The sequence below is a fragment of the Schistosoma haematobium genome, chromosome 6, assembly GCF_000699445.3.
Source record: "Schistosoma haematobium chromosome 6, whole genome shotgun sequence".
Lineage (NCBI taxonomy): Eukaryota > Metazoa > Platyhelminthes > Trematoda > Strigeidida > Schistosomatidae > Schistosoma > Schistosoma haematobium.
In genome coordinates, this window is record NC_067201.1 from 3,485,694 (window position 1) to 3,503,364 (window position 17,671).

At 34.3% G+C, this 17,671-nt stretch overlaps 1 protein-coding gene across 1 annotated transcript; it reads left to right on the plus strand.

Moving 5' to 3' along the window:
* The first annotated feature begins 15,480 nt into the window (after positions 1-15,480).
* Positions 15,481-16,357, plus strand: MS3_00008338 (uncharacterized protein). Its single transcript, XM_051216702.1, has one exon. The coding sequence runs from the start codon at positions 15,691-15,693 to the stop codon at positions 16,213-16,215; it is 525 nt and encodes a 174-aa protein (XP_051065294.1). The 5' UTR covers positions 15,481-15,690; the 3' UTR covers positions 16,216-16,357.
* Positions 16,358-17,671: the final 1,314 nt, after the last annotated feature.

Below are 17,671 nucleotides of genomic sequence, written 5' to 3' on the forward strand. Positions count from 1 at the left end.
TGAGATGATGGGGAATGTTTGTTGATTGAAGAGTGTGTGTGTATTATTAGTGAGATAGTTGATAAGAGTGGATGATTTGTTTGACCAGTAGTAAGTTAGTTAGTTAGTTAGTAGTTAGTTGGTTGGTAAGTTTAGCACATGCATGATCACAGTATGTTCACTATATTGTTTGATAATACTCCGTGCAAGGACGGAGTTGGAAAAAATGAGTTAAGACTCATTGTATTGTGCCTCCCCACGGAAATCTTTAGTAAAAGGCGAAAGATTTATCCGCAAATGAGGAGACACCAGAGTTATGAAAATCACACGACTAGTGCTACATATACCACTAATACTACATTACCATACATACACATTATACTCTGCACACAACTTCTTGTATCAATAAACTACCATAAACATCTCACACTGATACCAAACAATAAACACGACCAGCTACATTTCGTACAATATTCTTAGCAAACATTTGAACTATTCACACGGTAAACACAATTTCAGCCATTCCATACGTTCACGACATACACACTGTCGCTGATCTACTGTATTTCAGTAGGATATAGAGTTACTCATCAAAATTTACTCACACCTTTTCTATCCGACCATTTACACCCGATTCACATGGCAATCAATAGTCAATTTATTTCAGACACTCATAGATGCAAATCGACATACATCAACAGGAACAAGTGAACGAGCATATTTAATATGGAAAGAGGGTGAAATACCTGTGTGCTCAGTACATACACATTGCATTATTCATCATTACACACTGGAATTCAATTCAACTTATGTGATTTGATTCAATAGTGCACATGTAATGATAATCAAGAATTACAGTTTGAATTGATGCTGCCAACAATTGACACATTATCATGAAGCAATTAGTTGTGGTGATCTAGTATAGGTGATAGGAGTGAGTGATTAATGAGTGGATTCTGGTTAATCTGTATTGTAAGTGTTATGAGGTGAGGTGAGGTGATGGTTGATTGTGTAGGCTTAGTTAGTGTGTATGATGAGATGATGGGGAATGTTTGTTGATTGAAGAGTGTGTGTGTATTATTAGTGAGATAGTTGATAAGAGTGGATGATTTGTTTGACCAGTAGTAAGTTAGTTAGTTAGTTAGTAGTTAGTTGGTTGGTAAGTTTAGCACATGCATGATCACAGTATGTTCACTATATTGTTTGATAATACTCCGTGCAAGGACGGAGTTGGAAAAAATGAGTTAAGACTCATTGTATTGTGCCTCCCCACGGAAATCTTTAGTAAAAGGCGAAAGATTTATCCGCAAATGAGGAGACACCAGAGTTATGAAAATCACACGACTAGTGCTACATATACCACTAATACTACATTACCATACATACACATTATACTCTGCACACAACTTCTTGTATCAATAAACTACCATAAACATCTCACACTGATACCAAACAATAAACACGACCAGCTACATTTCGTACAATATTCTTAGCAAACATTTGAACTATTCACACGGTAAACACAATTTCAGCCATTCCATACGTTCACGACATACACACTGTCGCTGATCTACTGTATTTCAGTAGGATATAGAGTTACTCATCAAAATTTACTCACACCTTTTCTATCCGACCATTTACACCCGATTCACATGGCAATCAATAGTCAATTTATTTCAGACACTCATAGATGCAAATCGACATACATCAACAGGAACAAGTGAACGAGCATATTTAATATGGAAAGAGGGTGAAATACCTGTGTGCTCAGTACATACACATTGCATTATTCATCATTACACACTGGAATTCAATTCAACTTATGTGATTTGATTCAATAGTGCACATGTAATGATAATCAAGAATTACAGTTTGAATTGATGCTGCCAACAATTGACACATTATCATGAAGCAATTAGTTGTGGTGATCTAGTATAGGTGATAGGAGTGAGTGATTAATGAGTGGATTCTGGTTAATCTGTATTGTAAGTGTTATGAGGTGAGGTGAGGTGATGGTTGATTGTGTAGGCTTAGTTAGTGTGTATGATGAGATGATGGGGAATGTTTGTTGATTGAAGAGTGTGTGTGTATTATTAGTGAGATAGTTGATAAGAGTGGATGATTTGTTTGACCAGTAGTAAGTTAGTTAGTTAGTTAGTAGTTAGTTGGTTGGTAAGTTTAGCACATGCATGATCACAGTATGTTCACTATATTGTTTGATAATACTCCGTGCAAGGACGGAGTTGGAAAAAATGAGTTAAGACTCATTGTATTGTGCCTCCCCACGGAAATCTTTAGTAAAAGGCGAAAGATTTATCCGCAAATGAGGAGACACCAGAGTTATGAAAATCACACGACTAGTGCTACATATACCACTAATACTACATTACCATACATACACATTATACTCTGCACACAACTTCTTGTATCAATAAACTACCATAAACATCTCACACTGATACCAAACAATAAACACGACCAGCTACATTTCGTACAATATTCTTAGCAAACATTTGAACTATTCACACGGTAAACACAATTTCAGCCATTCCATACGTTCACGACATACACACTGTCGCTGATCTACTGTATTTCAGTAGGATATAGAGTTACTCATCAAAATTTACTCACACCTTTTCTATCCGACCATTTACACCCGATTCACATGGCAATCAATAGTCAATTTATTTCAGACACTCATAGATGCAAATCGACATACATCAACAGGAACAAGTGAACGAGCATATTTAATATGGAAAGAGGGTGAAATACCTGTGTGCTCAGTACATACACATTGCATTATTCATCATTACACACTGGAATTCAATTCAACTTATGTGATTTGATTCAATAGTGCACATGTAATGATAATCAAGAATTACAGTTTGAATTGATGCTGCCAACAATTGACACATTATCATGAAGCAATTAGTTGTGGTGATCTAGTATAGGTGATAGGAGTGAGTGATTAATGAGTGGATTCTGGTTAATCTGTATTGTAAGTGTTATGAGGTGAGGTGAGGTGATGGTTGATTGTGTAGGCTTAGTTAGTGTGTATGATGAGATGATGGGGAATGTTTGTTGATTGAAGAGTGTGTGTGTATTATTAGTGAGATAGTTGATAAGAGTGGATGATTTGTTTGACCAGTAGTAAGTTAGTTAGTTAGTTAGTAGTTAGTTGGTTGGTAAGTTTAGCACATGCATGATCACAGTATGTTCACTATATTGTTTGATAATACTCCGTGCAAGGACGGAGTTGGAAAAAATGAGTTAAGACTCATTGTATTGTGCCTCCCCACGGAAATCTTTAGTAAAAGGCGAAAGATTTATCCGCAAATGAGGAGACACCAGAGTTATGAAAATCACACGACTAGTGCTACATATACCACTAATACTACATTACCATACATACACATTATACTCTGCACACAACTTCTTGTATCAATAAACTACCATAAACATCTCACACTGATACCAAACAATAAACACGACCAGCTACATTTCGTACAATATTCTTAGCAAACATTTGAACTATTCACACGGTAAACACAATTTCAGCCATTCCATACGTTCACGACATACACACTGTCGCTGATCTACTGTATTTCAGTAGGATATAGAGTTACTCATCAAAATTTACTCACACCTTTTCTATCCGACCATTTACACCCGATTCACATGGCAATCAATAGTCAATTTATTTCAGACACTCATAGATGCAAATCGACATACATCAACAGGAACAAGTGAACGAGCATATTTAATATGGAAAGAGGGTGAAATACCTGTGTGCTCAGTACATACACATTGCATTATTCATCATTACACACTGGAATTCAATTCAACTTATGTGATTTGATTCAATAGTGCACATGTAATGATAATCAAGAATTACAGTTTGAATTGATGCTGCCAACAATTGACACATTATCATGAAGCAATTAGTTGTGGTGATCTAGTATAGGTGATAGGAGTGAGTGATTAATGAGTGGATTCTGGTTAATCTGTATTGTAAGTGTTATGAGGTGAGGTGAGGTGATGGTTGATTGTGTAGGCTTAGTTAGTGTGTATGATGAGATGATGGGGAATGTTTGTTGATTGAAGAGTGTGTGTGTATTATTAGTGAGATAGTTGATAAGAGTGGATGATTTGTTTGACCAGTAGTAAGTTAGTTAGTTAGTTAGTAGTTAGTTGGTTGGTAAGTTTAGCACATGCATGATCACAGTATGTTCACTATATTGTTTGATAATACTCCGTGCAAGGACGGAGTTGGAAAAAATGAGTTAAGACTCATTGTATTGTGCCTCCCCACGGAAATCTTTAGTAAAAGGCGAAAGATTTATCCGCAAATGAGGAGACACCAGAGTTATGAAAATCACACGACTAGTGCTACATATACCACTAATACTACATTACCATACATACACATTATACTCTGCACACAACTTCTTGTATCAATAAACTACCATAAACATCTCACACTGATACCAAACAATAAACACGACCAGCTACATTTCGTACAATATTCTTAGCAAACATTTGAACTATTCACACGGTAAACACAATTTCAGCCATTCCATACGTTCACGACATACACACTGTCGCTGATCTACTGTATTTCAGTAGGATATAGAGTTACTCATCAAAATTTACTCACACCTTTTCTATCCGACCATTTACACCCGATTCACATGGCAATCAATAGTCAATTTATTTCAGACACTCATAGATGCAAATCGACATACATCAACAGGAACAAGTGAACGAGCATATTTAATATGGAAAGAGGGTGAAATACCTGTGTGCTCAGTACATACACATTGCATTATTCATCATTACACACTGGAATTCAATTCAACTTATGTGATTTGATTCAATAGTGCACATGTAATGATAATCAAGAATTACAGTTTGAATTGATGCTGCCAACAATTGACACATTATCATGAAGCAATTAGTTGTGGTGATCTAGTATAGGTGATAGGAGTGAGTGATTAATGAGTGGATTCTGGTTAATCTGTATTGTAAGTGTTATGAGGTGAGGTGAGGTGATGGTTGATTGTGTAGGCTTAGTTAGTGTGTATGATGAGATGATGGGGAATGTTTGTTGATTGAAGAGTGTGTGTGTATTATTAGTGAGATAGTTGATAAGAGTGGATGATTTGTTTGACCAGTAGTAAGTTAGTTAGTTAGTTAGTAGTTAGTTGGTTGGTAAGTTTAGCACATGCATGATCACAGTATGTTCACTATATTGTTTGATAATACTCCGTGCAAGGACGGAGTTGGAAAAAATGAGTTAAGACTCATTGTATTGTGCCTCCCCACGGAAATCTTTAGTAAAAGGCGAAAGATTTATCCGCAAATGAGGAGACACCAGAGTTATGAAAATCACACGACTAGTGCTACATATACCACTAATACTACATTACCATACATACACATTATACTCTGCACACAACTTCTTGTATCAATAAACTACCATAAACATCTCACACTGATACCAAACAATAAACACGACCAGCTACATTTCGTACAATATTCTTAGCAAACATTTGAACTATTCACACGGTAAACACAATTTCAGCCATTCCATACGTTCACGACATACACACTGTCGCTGATCTACTGTATTTCAGTAGGATATAGAGTTACTCATCAAAATTTACTCACACCTTTTCTATCCGACCATTTACACCCGATTCACATGGCAATCAATAGTCAATTTATTTCAGACACTCATAGATGCAAATCGACATACATCAACAGGAACAAGTGAACGAGCATATTTAATATGGAAAGAGGGTGAAATACCTGTGTGCTCAGTACATACACATTGCATTATTCATCATTACACACTGGAATTCAATTCAACTTATGTGATTTGATTCAATAGTGCACATGTAATGATAATCAAGAATTACAGTTTGAATTGATGCTGCCAACAATTGACACATTATCATGAAGCAATTAGTTGTGGTGATCTAGTATAGGTGATAGGAGTGAGTGATTAATGAGTGGATTCTGGTTAATCTGTATTGTAAGTGTTATGAGGTGAGGTGAGGTGATGGTTGATTGTGTAGGCTTAGTTAGTGTGTATGATGAGATGATGGGGAATGTTTGTTGATTGAAGAGTGTGTGTGTATTATTAGTGAGATAGTTGATAAGAGTGGATGATTTGTTTGACCAGTAGTAAGTTAGTTAGTTAGTTAGTAGTTAGTTGGTTGGTAAGTTTAGCACATGCATGATCACAGTATGTTCACTATATTGTTTGATAATACTCCGTGCAAGGACGGAGTTGGAAAAAATGAGTTAAGACTCATTGTATTGTGCCTCCCCACGGAAATCTTTAGTAAAAGGCGAAAGATTTATCCGCAAATGAGGAGACACCAGAGTTATGAAAATCACACGACTAGTGCTACATATACCACTAATACTACATTACCATACATACACATTATACTCTGCACACAACTTCTTGTATCAATAAACTACCATAAACATCTCACACTGATACCAAACAATAAACACGACCAGCTACATTTCGTACAATATTCTTAGCAAACATTTGAACTATTCACACGGTAAACACAATTTCAGCCATTCCATACGTTCACGACATACACACTGTCGCTGATCTACTGTATTTCAGTAGGATATAGAGTTACTCATCAAAATTTACTCACACCTTTTCTATCCGACCATTTACACCCGATTCACATGGCAATCAATAGTCAATTTATTTCAGACACTCATAGATGCAAATCGACATACATCAACAGGAACAAGTGAACGAGCATATTTAATATGGAAAGAGGGTGAAATACCTGTGTGCTCAGTACATACACATTGCATTATTCATCATTACACACTGGAATTCAATTCAACTTATGTGATTTGATTCAATAGTGCACATGTAATGATAATCAAGAATTACAGTTTGAATTGATGCTGCCAACAATTGACACATTATCATGAAGCAATTAGTTGTGGTGATCTAGTATAGGTGATAGGAGTGAGTGATTAATGAGTGGATTCTGGTTAATCTGTATTGTAAGTGTTATGAGGTGAGGTGAGGTGATGGTTGATTGTGTAGGCTTAGTTAGTGTGTATGATGAGATGATGGGGAATGTTTGTTGATTGAAGAGTGTGTGTGTATTATTAGTGAGATAGTTGATAAGAGTGGATGATTTGTTTGACCAGTAGTAAGTTAGTTAGTTAGTTAGTAGTTAGTTGGTTGGTAAGTTTAGCACATGCATGATCACAGTATGTTCACTATATTGTTTGATAATACTCCGTGCAAGGACGGAGTTGGAAAAATGAGTTAAGACTCATTGTATTGTGCCTCCCCACGGAAATCTTTAGTAAAAGGCGAAAGATTTATCCGCAAATGAGGAGACACCAGAGTTATGAAAATCACACGACTAGTGCTACATATACCACTAATACTACATTACCATACATACACATTATACTCTGCACACAACTTCTTGTATCAATAAACTACCATAAACATCTCACACTGATACCAAACAATAAACACGACCAGCTACATTTCGTACAATATTCTTAGCAAACATTTGAACTATTCACACGGTAAACACAATTTCAGCCATTCCATACGTTCACGACATACACACTGTCGCTGATCTACTGTATTTCAGTAGGATATAGAGTTACTCATCAAAATTTACTCACACCTTTTCTATCCGACCATTTACACCCGATTCACATGGCAATCAATAGTCAATTTATTTCAGACACTCATAGATGCAAATCGACATACATCAACAGGAACAAGTGAACGAGCATATTTAATATGGAAAGAGGGTGAAATACCTGTGTGCTCAGTACATACACATTGCATTATTCATCATTACACACTGGAATTCAATTCAACTTATGTGATTTGATTCAATAGTGCACATGTAATGATAATCAAGAATTACAGTTTGAATTGATGCTGCCAACAATTGACACATTATCATGAAGCAATTAGTTGTGGTGATCTAGTATAGGTGATAGGAGTGAGTGATTAATGAGTGGATTCTGGTTAATCTGTATTGTAAGTGTTATGAGGTGAGGTGAGGTGATGGTTGATTGTGTAGGCTTAGTTAGTGTGTATGATGAGATGATGGGGAATGTTTGTTGATTGAAGAGTGTGTGTGTATTATTAGTGAGATAGTTGATAAGAGTGGATGATTTGTTTGACCAGTAGTAAGTTAGTTAGTTAGTTAGTAGTTAGTTGGTTGGTAAGTTTAGCACATGCATGATCACAGTATGTTCACTATATTGTTTGATAATACTCCGTGCAAGGACGGAGTTGGAAAAAATGAGTTAAGACTCATTGTGTTGTGCCTCCCCACGGAAATCTTTAGTAAAAGGCGAAAGATTTATCCGCAAATGAGGAGACACCAGAGTTATGAAAATCACACGACTAGTGCTACATATACCACTAATACTACATTACCATACATACACATTATACTCTGCACACAACTTCTTGTATCAATAAACTACCATAAACATCTCACACTGATACCAAACAATAAACACGACCAGCTACATTTCGTACAATATTCTTAGCAAACATTTGAACTATTCACACGGTAAACACAATTTCAGCCATTCCATACGTTCACGACATACACACTGTCGCTGATCTACTGTATTTCAGTAGGATATAGAGTTACTCATCAAAATTTACTCACACCTTTTCTATCCGACCATTTACACCCGATTCACATGGCAATCAATAGTCAATTTATTTCAGACACTCATAGATGCAAATCGACATACATCAACAGGAACAAGTGAACGAGCATATTTAATATGGAAAGAGGGTGAAATACCTGTGTGCTCAGTACATACACATTGCATTATTCATCATTACACACTGGAATTTAATTCAACTTTTTTATATCGACTCATTATCATCAACTATTTTTTATTACTTTATTTGCCTAGTTTTTCTCTTTGTACATTTATCTTTAATTTTTGTCATTATTTCTATTCATGTAGGTGTTATTACTATATGAACTCTCTGGAGAACTTCATTTCTTTCTTTTTTTATTTTTGTTATTTTTACTTTAAATTAATTTATGAAAGCGTATCAATGTGTATAACAATTTGTTACACACAATTGTTGCTCCCCTATCAACTCATTTGGCTTTCATGTTGTTGTCTTTTTTATTCACATGAAAAAATACAAAAATTTTTTTCATTTTATTATTCGTTGTTTCAAATCGGTTGTGTTTTTTGTTTTGTTTTCATTTTTCCATTTCGCTTCATAAATTACTGTAGATTAATCCATAAACATTATTGAATAGTAACAAATAACTAATTCATTGCTTGTTTGCTTGTTTTCTGTTGTGTTTTTTTTTTATTTTGCTCAATTAATTGATAAATTAACTTAACACCTATAAATGAATAAATGAACATTCTAACTAACGTTTTTTGGTTGGGGGCGGTGGGCGGTGTGATTAAAATGATTTTCGATCAATTTCCAGATAAAATATGTGTTTTTTTTTAAATGTATATTGTCTATTAAGTAGGTTCTTTTTGACGATGTTTTATTCTCTGATTTGGATGGTTTGAACGTAGAGTATTCATCGTTCTTCTGAATGACATCACATCAGCATAAACTTCAAGTAGAAGCGAAGTGTTCGAATTTCTTTACATATGCTTCATAACTTGTCCTGTAGACCTCGATGGTGATCGGTTGTTGTTGTACAATGAGAGATACAACCAAAACGTAGAAGTGAACAATTACTGGATTAAGGTCAACAAGAACCAATCAAGATCGAGGTCATTAAGACAAGTTGTGAGTCACATGTGAAGAAATTCGAACACTTCGCTTCCACTTGAAGTTTGTGGTGATGTGATGTCATTCAGAAGAACGATGAAAACTGTACGTCCAAACCATCAAAACCATTCACCTGAGCTACAAATCTTCTTCATCATCTCAAGTAGGTTCTTTCTTTTCCATTTTCGGTCAATGTTGTTTTATCTACTATATTGATCGAATAAAAACATTGAATTGATTAGTCGTTCTAAGTTAAACCATTGGACAATGATCTAGCTTAGTTGGATTTATGAATTCAATGATTATAATCACTACAGTCTCTACAACTTTCCATTCATAGAATAAAATTGTGTTCAATGTAATTGGTGTTATTACTACCTACTAAATTTTGTTATTTCTTATAAGTAGTATATAGACTAATACTCTTTACATAATCTGAACCTGATTTTCTTAACCACTTTAGGAATTCTTTTAAAAGTTAATTACTAATGGAATTCGGTCATATTAGACACAAGACAAAATATATAACGACCAGATATCAAAATATGTAAAATAGAACAACAATGCAGAAGTAAAGTATTCGTATGAAAACTTGAACTGGGACTTATGGTTTGCACTCTTAAATATACCTCTGTTGAAGGACAATACACTTCTCTGGTACAATCTAGTTTTAATGTGTATCTGAAGAGTATCAATCTGTGGCGTAAATTATTAATTGAAATATCACGACATTTAAAAGATCAGATAAAATGTCATTGTCATTTATTATCATATCATTTTTGCTATAGAGATTTAGGAATACTATAAAATGTTATCGTTCAGATCATCAGTCAATTGAAGCTAGACCACGATGGAAAATCTGAAAGCATTGGACAACCGTTTCGTCCTAGTATCGGACTCCTCAGCAGTGAGCACCCATGATCCCGCCTCGTGAGGTTCGAACCCAAGGCCGAGCGCTTAACCTCTAGACCACTGAGCCAGCCGGTATCTAACGATGTTAATGTCTAACTTCAACCAGTCTGTGAAATCGAGCCACCGTCCACCATTGTCTTCAGTGAGTTACTATCTCACAACAGACCCAGTTAAACTCCACTGGTGATGACTTCTCACTAGAACTGCAAGAAATACCTCTTGAAACCAGTTACTAATGAGCATATATTGATTAATATCGGAGGGGTTTTTTCGTCAATTATGAGAAACAATTATTACAAAAATAAAATCAATCAAAATTAATCAATTGAATGAAACTATATGATTATCAGTGTAGAGTTGTGGAGATTGTTAAGTTTTAATTAAGATCATGGATGCACACTGAAGAAGAGTGAAGGAAATGAAATGGTCCGTTCAGTACATTCACGTTTTCAATAATGATCTAACATTGAGCGGTTCATGATCTCAATCAAAACTATATGACTATATTAATTATATCAAGTTTACAATGAAAAATATTAGATTCACATCAGACTTACCAATCCAAACATCATCCAACTTGGACAGAATGAAATCATTAGATATATAGTGATTCATTGAATCAAGTGGTAACCAATGGGGAATTAATGTATGTAAAAGTTTGTATCCATAGTTTTACTCTTTGTAATAACAGGAAACAATAAACATAATCAACTATGTTTTTCTTTATGAGGTTAATGTAATTCAATCAGTACATCCATGTACATTCTTGTAGGAACCAGGTAACCGTTAGGTTAGTGCATATTAGATTCCTAAACATTAGATGATCATAGTTAAACTAACATCTTAGATATAAAACAATGAAAGTATTCATTTAAGACGAATAGCATTCTTTAAGTTTACATAATTCAGTGATGAAATGGTTCAGAAGTAAGTCTCAAGTGGTTTTGTATTCTAATTCATGTATTTAACCTATCCACTTAACCTTTAATATTACCAGCCAATCTTGTCCAAAACACTGAAATAATACAAAAATTACTCAGTTGATGATACCCATCATTTAAGGTCATTTAAATCACATGTTTATAAATTAGGTCTAGGTCAGTGTCTCTATTCAGTGTTAATTGACTTAAAAATTAATTGGATTAGTTGAAGTTCAACATTAACACCGTTGCATGCCGGCCGGCTTAGTGGTCTAAAGGTTAAGCGTTCGCTCACGAAACCGATAGTTTCTGGATTCGAATCTCACGAGGCTGAGTTGTTGATGCGCACTGCTGAGGAGTCTGATACTGGGATGAAACAGCCATCCAGTGCTTCCAGGTTTTCCATAGTGGTTTAGCTTTAATTGATTCATGATCTGAACCATTAAAATTAAAAATTAAGGTTTAAAAAGTCTTAATGACTACAAAATTCCCATCATACGATAACGAAGATAAATGAACAATGAAAATTCATTCTGTTTAACTCTTTTCATATTCTTCAATTACACATGTAAATTAATAATCTAAAAGTTAACCAGGTTTAAGGCAAGATACATTATTACAAATTATAGCATGTGACACGTTCAATTGTTTATTTTACCTTGGCCAACTTCTGACCTAATTACACTATAATCATTCTCAGACATAATTCGATGAATGATCATACAACCTTTTTCTTAGGATTTTCATAGCTTGAACTGATCTTAATCATACTTATTATTGTAAAGCTTGTGCCACAGGGGATCGAACCGAGAGCCTTCGAACTCGCGCTCGAACGCTTCGTCTGTAGACCAATGAACCAGAATTTAGTAATGGTTATATTTAACTTAAATTAATTGATGGTATTACGTGGCTATTTTTCCCTGCCTACTATCAACGACATGGTTGAACATCACTGATCAAGACTTCTCACTAGAACTCAGGGAGTTGTATTGTTTTTTTTTTGGGATGCTAATTGATATCAAAAGTTGTATTGCTAGTAGCACCGGTGATCTATTTATTAATTGTCACCTCGATCAATGAATAACACCTAAAATGTTATTGTTTATTGGTCCTCGATCACTTGTAATCCATAAGCCAATCAGAATACTCAGATATGATGTAAACCAGTTCTCTATTGTATTCAGTTTAACTATAACTCAAAATGTATGGAATTGTATATTTGACTACACAGTACACCAAACAAGAAATCATACATAGATAAAATCAATAAATAGGTGATGGAGGGTGTAGTAGACAGTATATAATTCATTATCAATAACTAAGGAATAGTAAAGCAAATAACGACAATTGATAAGTCCAATAGAACCTTACAATAAATGGAACATAGAAATTAAAAAATGCACTCACAGACTAATTATACAATGAAAAATAGTTTGAAAAATAGTTCCAACTATTTCAGTATTCATCCCCTTATAACAAGTTGAGTCTTTAAACTAGTCACTAGTGAGCATATGTGATTACTATTAATGTAGATGGATTTAAAAACACTATAAAAATTTTCATAGATTAAATTCATGAGTCCATCTAAACTGGACCATGATTGAAAACCTGGAATCACTGAATGGTCACTTCATCCTAGTATCGGATTCCTCAACAATCACTCAGTCAGTGGTCTTGAGTGCTGTTAGAGGTATGGGGGCGGTTATCACTTCCCAGTTGCCCACACCGTGGAAGGGTTCTTCTGGAGGTAACCTGAAAAGAAAATTGGATTAGAGGTGGTCTTAGTGACCTGAGAGCGTGACCGCAGTGCTCAAGGGACAACTGCTTGAGGTCGGTCACACACGACCTTTTTATGAGTAATTTTCGTGTTAGCTCCGTACCTGTTGTGACCTTACCATCGGAGACAGATATCCGTGGGATAAGGTGAGGTGTGCATTTTTAGTGTCTACCTTTTTTAACCCCACCCCTCCTTGTGGGAAGGCAGCATCGCTGTCATGCTGGTTGTCTGGAGGAAACACCTTACTGCTATCACACCTCTGTACAGTCAGCAGTACGACTTCGCCTTCGGATCCTGGGTTTGTTACTTTCAGTCTTACCGCTCTTCAACCGACCTGTCTGACATAGTAGGACCTTGAGGAACGGTTGTTCCAGGCAGTATAGCTCGGTGGCTTCATCACGATAGACAAGCCTGACCACCCCGTCAAGGTAGCAACAACGGTCGGTCCTCAACAGTGCACATCTACGGTTGACTAATGAATTCAACTATTAAAATTAATACAATCTCTCCATATACATATAATGAAAAAAACAGATACATAATTTAGATCAATACAATATAAAAAATAATCCAGACTGTGATTGCCTACAGTGTATTTCCTCAACAACAATACCAATAACAAGAAAAGGAAACCACTCGGAAACAACTTGATAAACAAATTCATAACAATCACAATTTATCATTACGATTTAATAAAAGAAAACTTAATGAATTTACTCAACCCAAAATATCAGACTCATTTTAATGTCTCTCCCTCTCTCTACATATATATATATATATATATATATATATATATATATATATATATATATATATAAGGTTCTTTTAATTAAAATTTTATCAATCATGAATTGAGCGAATACTATAAATAAAATTAATATTTAATAATCTAATTCATGAGTCAATTGAAGCTAGATCACCATGGAAAATCTGAAAGCATTGGACGACCTATTGTGGGACATCTCAGTAGTGCACATTCACGATCCCACCTCGTGAGGTTCGAACCCAAGACCTATCAGTCTCGTGCGTGAGCGCCTAACTTCTAGACTACTGAGTCAACCGGTATCCAACGATGTTAAATTTCTAACTTCAACTAATCCACGAAATTGACCAACACATGCACCATTGTCTTCAATGAGTTACTACCTCACAAAAGATACGGTTAAACTCCACTGGTGATGATTTTCATTAGAACTCCAAGAAATACCTCTTGAAACTAATCCCTTGTGAGCATCTATTGAATAATATCAGAAGGGGTTTTATGGAGATTGTAGTAATTTAATAATTGAATTCATCAGTTCATTGAATTTAGACTACCATGAAAAACCTGAAAGCAATGGACCATCGTTCTCTTGCAAGATTGATGAATCCTGGGTTCAAATTTTGCGTTGCGAGATCGTTGATATGCACTGTTGCCAAATTCCATACTACACATGAAACGACTGTTCAATGCTACCAGATTTTCCATGGTAATCTAACTTCAATGAAATCATGAATTCAACCATTGAAAAGACTATAATCTCCACAAAAACCCATGTCTGATATTTAATATTTATTTATTTATATTAATAATTAAAAATTATTCCGATGGTTAAGATCATAAGTCAGTTGAAGCTAGACCACTATGGAAAACCTGGAAGCACTGGACTGCTGTTTCATGCTATTGTGGGACTCTTCAGCAGTGTGCAATAGGACGAAACGGCCATCCAGTGTTTCCAGGTTTTCCATAGTGGTCTAATTTCAACTGACTCATGATCTTAACCATTGAAATTATTACAATCTCCACAAAACCCCTTCTGATATTAAAACTTATTTAATGAAACAAACAATAACAATAATCAGTATGAAAATTATATCGTTGGCTTTTATCATTATCATTATTACTATTTACTGTTTTTTATATTATTAAAGTAAAAACATATTTAATCCTATTTCCCTTCCCCATTTTTCATAATATTTATCTATTCCATGTTCATTGATAATAATCATTGAACCAATAGAATGATCATGATTATCATTAGTATTATTATTCAAAACTCCCCACCTATCTAATATATAAAGGAAGAAGAAGAAGAAAAAAAAAGAAGAAGAAGATTACTTAGTATAAATATTCAACTCATAAAATTGAATGAAAACATCATTTGAATACAATCAGTAAGTATGTCCTATAATCATTATTCATTATAATTCATCATTATTAATAACATTTATTGGAGATTATTCCTAATATCAATTTGACAAGTTACCATAGCAACAAGATCATTCACCTTGACCTTAGTGATTACAACAATTTAAAAAAGATGACAAAAAATCTTCTATTTATTCATTTCTTATTATTATTTCTTATTATTTATATATTTATATTCAATATAAAATATATAAAATGTACTACAGTCAATGATTTATTAATTTATCCTAATCGACATAAAAAATTATTTAAAATCATTCATTATTTAATTAGACAATGTGCACCATATTGTTTAAATTATGGTAAATTAGAAAAACCAGATATGCCATGGAAAAAATGTTATTGTTTATGTCCTGATAATTATTATGGGATTGCATGTGAATTTAATCGAAATCATGAAGAAATCGATATTGATACTAATAATGGTAATCATAATAATAATAATAATAATCATGGTAATGATAATCAGTTACTAAGCAATATGCATCATCTTAAATCAAATTCATTACCATTTTCATATGGTCGTGCATCATCATCATCGTCAGCAGCAGCAGCATCATCTTTCCTTACACCTACAATGAACAATAATAATAATCAAGCAAATGATAATGATCAACAAATGATTTTTGTAAAGTAACTTATGTCATTCTACCTTTTGTTGTTGTTGTTGATGTTGTTGCTGTGGTTTTAATGAACCATGAAAAATAAAAAAATAAAACACAAAAAAGAATGAATGAAAATATATTGATCGAAAAATGCAATAATTACAAAAAAATAAATATTTTTTTAGTATCAAAGGGGGTTTTGTGGAGATTGTAATAATTTCAAAAGTTGAGATCATGAGTCAATTAAAGCTAGACCACCATGGAAAACCTGGGAGCACTGGATGGCCGTTTCGTTCTATTGTTCGACTCCTCAGCCGTGCTCATCCACGACCCTGCCTCGCGGGATTCGAACCCAGGACCTATCAGTCTCGCGCCAGGCGCGAGTAAGTCTTATCAGTGAGATTATTATTTATGGACGACCTTTGATTGTTCACCTAATAACTAGGACTAAATGACGGTTATAAAGTAGTTTGAAGAATAAGGATTATGATTTACCGTTAATGCTTAAAGTTAAGAATTGGATTTAGGGTTTTTTCAGTTATAATGCCAAAAGTCTATTTAACTATTAATGAATGAATGAATTTCGTGTCAGAATTCAAAATCTATTATCTTATATCTGATTGATTCGTCCATAAATTATAATCTCGTTGTTTTATCTTTTCTGTCATTTAAGTTATGAACTTGATTTGAGCGAGGCTTTAAGACAAAAATAGTAATGAATTCAATTATTCATTAATAAGAAGAGAATGATTATTTTAAATGAAAAAAAGCAAAGATGGATAGTGGCTAGCAGTGGAATCCAGGACGCGCGTTTCGTCCTGTTTGGGACTCGTCAGCTGGATGTACCTGCATCTCAGAGTTGATGTTCACTCTGGGATTCAAGTAAAACAATATCAAGTGAATTATTTTAAATGATGTTTAAATATAGATTATAAGATAAGTACAAAATTCCAATTCTGTCCGGTTCATCTGTTGAATATTGAATAGTTGAGTTTGAAGAACTTACCCACCGGAGGTAATAGAAGATGGTCGAGTAATATCATGGATTAATTAAAGTTAAACTTGTATATCATTAAATGATTGCTGAAAAGAGCAAGAACAAAGATTCTAGCAGAAGGGCATGAATTCATTTTATTTCGTCTGGTTTTCGTCAGCTGCTTACAATATGAGAGGGTTTGTTTGGAAGATATATTGACGATATATTCGTAAAGTATAACTGAGTAGTTTAGAGATTAAGTGTTCATACACGAGACTGGATATGTTAGTTTTAACTTGTGATTGTAAGTTCGTGGACATGGACTTCATAGGAATCTCACACTAACACGTAATAACTATCCAGTACGTTTAGGCTTCAAATGGTTATTTAAGTTTGGCCGGTTGATAATATCAATAAACCTATTGATTAAAGATAAGAACAAACTACGTCGAGAAGCAGATATGAAAAAGATGAATAACAACTGGAAGGAGCTGGAAAGCATTGCTCAGGTC

What these genes read in the sequence shown, in the direction of transcription:
- MS3_00008338 (XM_051216702.1), top strand. Translation starts at nt 15,691, where the DNA reads ATGACAAAAAATCTTCTATTTATTCATTTCTTATTATTATTTCTTATT.